The sequence below is a fragment of the Plasmodium fragile genome (assembly GCF_000956335.1).
Source record: "Plasmodium fragile strain nilgiri unplaced genomic scaffold supercont1.12, whole genome shotgun sequence".
In the NCBI taxonomy this organism is placed as follows: Eukaryota; Apicomplexa; class Aconoidasida; order Haemosporida; family Plasmodiidae; genus Plasmodium; species Plasmodium fragile.
Window position 1 is genome coordinate 243,839 of NW_012192592.1, and position 8,476 is coordinate 252,314.

Sequence of the window (8,476 nt, forward strand, 5' to 3'; positions counted from 1 at the left end):
AAAAAAAAAAAAAAACAGACGGGATGGACAACGGAAAAATATAACGCTTATACAGATGTGAACAAAGTCGGCCAACAGTCGTCTTTGTATACAAAAGGACGGTGGTAAAAAAAAAAAAATGTGTCCTGGAGGGTTGGCAGTATATAACATACGACAAAGGTGAAACGTGTGGGGTGAGCGGTAAAAAGGGGGAACGCAAAAAAGGAATGCAAAAATGGGGACGTAAAAAAACGAAACGCAGAAAGCGGAATGTAAAATGCTAAACGTGAAACGCGACAAACAGAAGGCACCCTCCACTAACCAGTTGAAAAGGAAAAAAACACTGATTAGCTAAAATGGGGCCAATGGAAATTGTACAAAACCACAGGGGGGTAATGAACAAAATGAAAAGGCAAGTGTAAATGCGAAAGCAAATGCAAACGCAAGGAAAATACAATTTTTATCTGTATTAAAAAAGGGCGGAATTAAATTCTACGTGAAAACATATGTATATATAAATAACACGTATGTACTCCGCGCGAAAGAAAAGCAGCTGTGGGTATACAATCCAACAGTTTTGTTTTCTTCTGTTTTATTTTATTTTAATTTAATTTTGTTTTTGTTTGGTTTTCGTTGCTTGTTTTGTATTTGTATTTTTATTTTAATATTTTTTTTTTTTTTTGGTTTGTTTTTTTCTGTGCCACAAAAAAAAAAAAAACGTTTCATGGCAAAAAAATTCATTCAGTGGTCTATGCATCATTTTTCGGTATGCACGAAAATGCTACGCGCAGCACGTTATGCAAAATATTGACGATTTTAAAAACAGATGATAAAAAAATAGAAAAAAAAACACCGGCGGGGTTGTGTTTTTGTAATGGGAGTAGTGCGTATAAAATATATAATATTATACATGCGAGTGCTGCGCGCGCTTTTTTCTACAATTGCGCGTAATGCAAATTTGCCTTTTTTCTGAAAAAATTTTTTCCTTTCCCCTGATCTTCTTCTTTGCGGCGGAGGCATCAAGTCAGGCGAAATAAATAAAGGCAAAAAAAACAGGACGGTAATTCTGCTGATGCTATAAATTTTAAGCACTCTTTATTCCACATGTCGCTTTTCCTTCTTAGCTTTTTTGTCAACTTCTCATTTGAAAGGTTCTCCTAAGATTGTCTCCCTTTCTACAACCCATCGCCCACCCATGGCAGCATAATAATATTAATACAAGGCAGACTAAATCGGCGCCCCCAATAAAAACCCACCCCCAATTCGTGAGTGGCTATAAATAAGCAAATTCTTTTTTTTTTTTACCTTGCCGTTCATAATTTTTTTTCTTCTCCCCTTTTTTTATAACACATGTAAAATTAAGAAAAAAAAAAAAAAAAAAAAAGGCAGAACTGTTTATCCGTAAAAAAAAAAAGGCATATATAAAAAATTGGAGAAGTGTAACTTATTTAAAATAATTGTATACATCTACTGGCATCATTTTTTTCTTTTTTTTTTTTTGCTGAACATTGAAAACCTGTGGTTATTTTTCGATTTTTGGGGCATTACCCATATTTTGACAGACAATTACTGACCAAGCGTGTTGTAACCGATTAGACAATGACTTCATGTCCACATGCAATGTCTTTGCAGCCTCCATAAAATTTTGTTCCACAGGGTGGGGGAATGATCCAACATTATTTTACCTATGACCTTTATATAAAAATGTACAAAAGGGAAGTAAAAAAAACAAAAAAAAAAAACATTATATGCATTTCGGATGATGCTATTTTGCTAATGTGGGGTGTGTCAATAAAGAATACTTTTTCCTCCATACCACTTTTAGTGTTAAGCAAAGTGTGGACAGGTATCTGTCGTGAATGATGGCATACGTTTTAATATTATTTTTTTGTCAAAGGTATTGCAGAGGGAAAGCCCGTAGGTTACGCATGTACTCCTATTCGTATCTTTGTGGTTAATTTTGCCCAAGTTGGCAAAGTGCGCCTCGCGTGGGGAGATTTTTCAACCCAATTATGGAATGACTGCATTAGGGATGAAGCCCGTCCGGGGTGGAACAAATATGTGCTTGTGTCATTATACATTCGAGGGAACCACCCCCATTCCCAGGCGTCCATTTGTCTCAATACTTTTCTACACAAATTGACCAATGTGCGACTCTTCCATTTCGATGGACCCCCTCAAATGAATATTTCCAAACTGTTCATTCGCGTCAGGCGAAAGAGACTGCTAGTTGGTCGACATACATCAGTATGCCTCGTCCAAATGAGCAAGACACCCATAAATATATGTGCCAATCGTATGAGGTCATATACAAGGTGAGGGGAGTACTTGTCATGGTTAGCAGTGAACAGGCGCTAAACAATTATGCATGCCATTTCGCCAGTTGTCCATTCAGTTTTTGCTTCCCGTTCGAAGTGCACGACTCACTTTTTCTTTGGGACAACTCTCCAAACTGTTTTTAAAATGATGGAACACTTGGTCAAAATGTTTGACCTCCTATCCTTCCGTACCCACTCACATGCTCGAAGGAATCATAGTTGGGGGGTCGCTGTCCTCAGGCTGTGTGCCTGTACAAAATTGTATTCCTCCACCCCCTTTTGCGTTACAATTTTTCTATTCGCACAATTCGTTGGACGCGGGTCTAACGCTCTACATAAAAGGAAATTAATTCACGATCAGCCTCCTGTTAACGAATTGCAGGGTTTTTGAAATGGGACCTTATTTATAGGTACAGTTTTATTTTTCCATCCCCTGTTATACGCATATATGGATTCAAATTTTTTTAATACACTTCTCTTTGTTGTGCTAAGCATATTGTAGAAAAAAAAATAAAAAAAATTATCTTTTCCGTTTTTTTTTTTTTTTTTTTTTTTCTCCTTTTAGCTAACATGCATATATAGCCAACATATTATTAGCCTACATATAAATTTACGCACAAAAAATTGAATCCATCTGTTTGGAAAAAAAAAAAAAATAAATAAATGCCACCCCTACCTGCTCATCAACGCGGTACACAGAAAATATCTGCGAAATTTTAAAAATGTAAAAAAAACGGGGGAAATATGTTCATTCAGTTTGTACCGTCCCCATCCTGTTGATTAGCTCCTTGTAGTGGAAACACGTCCTAGCCGCTGCTTCACCGCTTCATATGTACGGTATGGGTCGCAGTTGAAACCGCGCAGAGGTTTTACATATATAAGTATAACATACGTGCCTACTTCATACACCATACTTATTTACGTCCACGCGTGCATACATATATGCCCATTTTCGCGTCTGTTCCCTTTAGAAAGAGCAGCCCCCCACCCCAAAAAAAAAACAAACCGAATGACAAATTGTGAAACGCAGCTTCTAACATGAGTTTAAATTTTAGCATAGCCAATGTCGTTTACGTAAAGAACCTTTCCACCGATGTGACAGAGAAGGACATAAAAGAAAAATTTGAATCATGTGATGAGATAATCGGCGTCGTTTTTAAAAAGTAGGTTTTGGCTAATCGGAGAAATGGCGCGTCTGTTTTTCATGTGCTAATAATTGCGCTTTGTAGGTCCACATGCCTGCATTTATGTGGACACGTGTATTCGTTCGCCCCGTTCAATTATTACGCATTGGAAGGGGATGCGCACACACAGTGTCTGCGTGTCTCTAGAAAAAGTGATAACGGAGAGCATACTTCTTCCGCTTATGCAACGGTTGTCTCATTCGTGTTTTTTTCCCCCACCGTTTTTCCATTTTGCAGCTTCCCTGGGAAGAACCAAAAGTATTGTCAAATCGAGTTCAAGAGCTCAGAGGGAATAACAAAAGCATCTCGCCTCAATGGCGAGCTGCTGCTGAACGTCCCCATGGTGGTAACTGTGATAGAGCCCATTTCACACAACACACCTTTTGCCGATCCAGCTATCGGTAACAATGAGACGGATAAAAATTTAGCCACCTCCATAGACGTACGAACCGGCGCCCTCGTTAACAGTGCTGCCGCGCAGAGCGTGCAATATCAGGTAAGGCGTAAAATGGGTGAACAGCGCAGCAAGTGCATTTGGCGTTCATGCGTTCCTCCACGCGACGTGCCCCCCACTGCTGCGTCACTTTGAACCGCTTCAACATTTCTAACCGCTCGTACCCCTTCCACCGCACAGGCCCTGCAGAATATCCTTCTCCAGCAGCAACTCCTATCGGAGCAGAACAAGGGACTCGTGGACTTCCAAAACACGCTGAACGAAAAGAATAACAAATTTGATGTCTTCTCCAAAATTATTTACATGGAAAATGTGCCTGAACATGTAAGCATGCGTGTTGTATTATTCTATGTGGATCCATTTCATTAGGGATAGTTGGAGGGAGGTAAACTGCCCTCCTATATAATGATCGGATGCATCATTTTACTCGTATCTTGTTCTTTTTTTTTTTTTTGCCCTTCGTGCAGTGTAGCGAAGATGATATAAAGGCCCTGTTCAAGAACGTGGGGACTACTACCAGCTACAAGCTCCAATACAATGAACAGAAAAAAGTACACACGGCGTTTGTTGAATTTGCTAACGAAGAACATGCAAAGGCTGCATTACATTTGAACGGAACCAAAATAGGAGCGAACGACATAATTATAAGAGATGCATTCAGCTTAATTAACGAAAGAGGTCATTTGAAAAATAATTTCCCTCTTTATAGTAACAGCACAAATGTGACTAGCAACAAAGGTGAGGTGAGTGATCCTCCCCCTGCGAAAAAACCACTCGTGGTTAATGAAAAGGTGGAAAAGGTCCTCGCCTTGAGGGATAAATTGAGTCAAAAACTTATTGCCATGTATAATTCAAGCGCCGTCATTGTGAATAACCTTGGCCAGGTTAATCCCCAGGTGATGGGCCTACCCGCAGAGGGGCTCGCGGGAGTCGCGGCAGGAATGGCAGGAATGGCGGTTGGGGTAACTCAGGGAGCCACTTGCGCCCTCATCCCCGGCGCTGCACCCCACATCGATCAAGCAAAAGCGGTAGGGGAAAGTAACAACGGATCGATCATTCGAACCGGTGAGACAAACTTGAGCGAGGACAAGCAAAAGGCAGACAGGAAGAAAAAGGGTACATTGGAAGGAGAGAATGCCGAGGAGGGAGAGGAGGACAAAGATGTAGAAAGAGACACAAATGACGAGGATGAAACACAAAACAAAGTACGGAAGGGGAAAAAATCCCGGAGTGGGAAATACAGCAGCAGCGAATCGTCATCCTCCTCTCGAAGCAGCTCCTATTCCTCATCCAGCAGCAGGAGCAGCTACAGGAGACATGGAAGCAAAACAGATTCCAGGCGAAAACATAGCCATAGAAAACACAGCACGTCTACTCGTAAAAGGAAAAAATATGATAGCCGTTCCAGGAGCTCACATCGCACCAGGAGTAATGATTCTTTAAGTTCATATGAATCACATAAAAGAAGCAGTTATCGTGAGAGGGAAAGCAAAATTAGAAAAATGAGGAAAAGGTACCACAGCTCTTCCGTCAGCCATAGCAACTCCTCTCATTCCCCCACACGAAGGCGAAAAAGGTCCAGCAGCAACAAACCCTGGTGGGTCAAAGAATCGGAGAAAATGGAAATGAGGCAGCGCTTAAAGGAGAGGCAAAGGCGTGAAATGGCCTACAGAGACAGATACAGACGGTAGGAGGTAGCCGGCATGGGGGTGGGTTTTTACTCATCAGGCCAAGTTCAAGCAAAATAAAAATAAAAAAAATGGGGGAAACTCTTAAATGGGGGGAAATTATGCACTTGGGGGTACGTGTTAACCTGACCATGGGGAGGCAAGAAAGGAGAATGTCACCCGTTGGACATGGGCACCCCAAAGTTTGTTCCACTCCCGCCCTCTTATATATGTGCATCAGTTAAAATGACAAGTTGGGTATACACACATGGGTATGAGCAAATTTGTGACGCGTAAAAGTTTGCAAATCGCCTCACTATCATGTGTGTTCCCCCCTTTGTGGTGATATAAAAATGTCCTAACAGGAGGGGTACATCACCACGCAGGAGACCACATCGCTGCGACGTGGCATTTGTGTCTCGTGTTCCGTGAAGGGGAGAAAACAGGCAAGACAATTAAACGTGTTGCCTTCACTCCAGCAACCCCTTTTCCTACACATCAAGCCAGGATGTCATTTTTTTTTTTTTTTTTTTTTTTTTTTTTTTTTTTCCCCTCCCAATTAACCTTTTTTTTTTTTTTTTTTTTTTTTTTTTTTTCTTTTTGGACAGTCTAAAAACTGTATAATATGTGTAGCGTTACATCCGCTTCGCTACACTTAAAGAATTAACATTTTCCTTCATGTAGTAAGCTCGACGGTTCGATGACATCCCCATGTACATGTAAATGGAGAGTCCATGCCAACCACTTGCAGGTATAAAAGCCTGCTCCTCAGCAAATGGACATCACATACGAGGCAACTTAGACATGTTCAAATTGGGTTCCTTTTTTAAGACGTGTTTCCAAATGACAATGAGAGCAGGGTAATATAATGCACACACGCACATGCACAAATAAAGGGAAACACATTGAACAGAAAAGAGGAAGATGTGCATAAAGAGTAGAGCGAAGGGCGGGGGGAAGAGTATTATGCACGCAGAAACGCCCTTAAAATAATTACAAAAAAAAAAATGCGTACACATAAACACATATATACATGTATGTACACATCATATGGGGGGTGAGTGTTTAGCCGTTGGCAAGATGACTTAGTCAAGTGGCCTCATTGCAGAACCTTTCTTGGGTTACCAAAAATGCAACGGGGGAAAAATCATACGCGTGCGGATGTCTGCAATGTGGACTGCCGCCCCTTTCGATAAGCACCTTCCATGTGGGTATATGCCAAACGGGTAGTTTTTAAACAAAAAAAAAAAAAAAAACTGGGTGAACCTTCAACAAGTTCATCCCTTCCATACCAAATGTGCGCACCCATCAGATCAGTCATTGTCCATAGCGAATTCGTGCGTGTACATTTTGGCCATCGATTGAAATCCCTTCACATCCCCAGATCGCAGCAGATTGCCTGTAGAGCGATAAAAGCGTTCTTTATTTTATTTTTTTGTACACACTTTTAGCTCAACAAGGTGAGCGTTGTGAAGGGCTGGCCGCACGTGCAGGAGCAATCACGGCAGCTGAAAAAACGACAACCGCATAACCATTCAGGTTTGAAAGAGAAGTCCTGAATGGAGGTCTTTTTCGGCGCATCCTCTCATGCGCACGCGAAATAGCACCAACCTGCGTCGCAATTCAGAGGACTCTCCGCATTAGGCTCGGTGAACAAAAAAAGAATCGCTCGACACAGAGACTGAATGGTCCATGCCGGGCTCCAGTTGGCCTTCAAAATATCCATGCACAGTTCGCCTTTGGGAATGGTACAAAAAAAAAAAATATATATATACCAGAAAAATGTGTGAGATGTGTGCACTGGGTGATGCTATAACAGTGTTTACTCTGACAAGGGAAACTGATGCAGCTACTTCAGGCGCCCTGCCAACCGCAGAGTGCGCACCGGCGTACCTGTTACGAAATTCACGTTGGGATGAAAAAATTTCGTGACGAAAGTTATCACGGGGGGGTCTATCGGGTACGTGCTCTTGCACTTTATGTTCAGCTTCCACTTGCCGCCCTGCGGGGAAAAGAGGCGAACAAAATTTTAAGTGCCACGTTTGTGCAGAAATATATGCACATAAATGTATATATACACTCGCATAATCTGCACAGCGACAAGGAGCAGCCTCTGCTGAGTAAAAAATCTGCTGAGCAGGTTCGCCTCTACCTCGTAGGGGGAGTCCTTTGGGCCCCGTATGACTGCTTGCCACTCGTACAGATTGTAATCACTGAAAAGAAAGGGGGCGGAATGGGGGCAAAATGGGGCAAAAAAAACAAAACACAGAAAAGGGTTTTTCTCTCCCCCATACTTGTGCCTATCAATTGTATGTACCTGTGAGTGAGTGTTATGTCTGGGTCATTCTGTTTTCTGGCTTCCCGAGATTCTATTAGAAGTCTATTTTTCGTCATGCTACTCATATGAATTAGCAAAAAAAAAAAAAAAAAAAAAAAAAAAGGGTGCTAATGGTTGGGTTTGACAAACTGCGAAGAATGTGAAAAAAAAAAACTTTTTTTTTTTTCCTTTCTGTGTTGTCTGTGGTTGATGGGCTGAGATCAGGCAGTGCTATACATTTCTGTTTTAATTCTACAGGGGTGTGTATGTGTGTGTGTAGGGGGTGCTTTCTTCGCTTATCGTATTCTTATGCTGTCCTCTTTGCGTTGCTCAAAGCTTCGTCTACTGCCGTTCCTTCGTGTTGCTTTTTATTTTTATTTGTGTTTCTGTTTTTGTATTTTTTTCCCTTTACACGTTCCTTTTGTTGCTCGCTTTTATGTCCATTAAGAATGCAACCCCCTGTCCATAACTCCAAATGTGCCGCATATATTTTGCGTTGTTAAATTTTGTGTAGGACTGAATTCCACTGCGTGTGAAGAGGCATAAGGAGCGTTTTT

The 8,476-nt window shown here is 41.3% G+C and overlaps 2 protein-coding genes across 2 annotated transcripts; one reads left to right on the plus strand and one right to left on the minus strand.

Moving 5' to 3' along the window:
- Positions 1–3,335: 3,335 nt before the first annotated feature.
- Positions 3,336–5,626, plus strand: AK88_01419 (uncharacterized protein; the record flags this gene model as incomplete). The annotated part of the gene is made up of 4 exons (XM_012479054.1): positions 3,336–3,460; positions 3,719–3,977; positions 4,116–4,259; positions 4,403–5,626. The coding sequence occupies 4 exons, from the start codon at positions 3,336–3,338 to the stop codon at positions 5,624–5,626; spliced, it is 1,752 nt and encodes a 583-aa protein (XP_012334477.1).
- A 1,289-nt stretch (positions 5,627–6,915) lies between these two features.
- AK88_01420 (uncharacterized protein) lies at positions 6,916–7,996 on the minus strand (the record flags this gene model as incomplete). Its single annotated transcript, XM_012479055.1, has 5 exons — positions 6,916–7,001; positions 7,214–7,339; positions 7,496–7,604; positions 7,755–7,815; positions 7,920–7,996. 5 exons carry the CDS (start codon positions 7,994–7,996, stop codon positions 6,916–6,918), a joined length of 459 nt encoding a protein of 152 aa, XP_012334478.1.
- Positions 7,997–8,476: the final 480 nt, after the last annotated feature.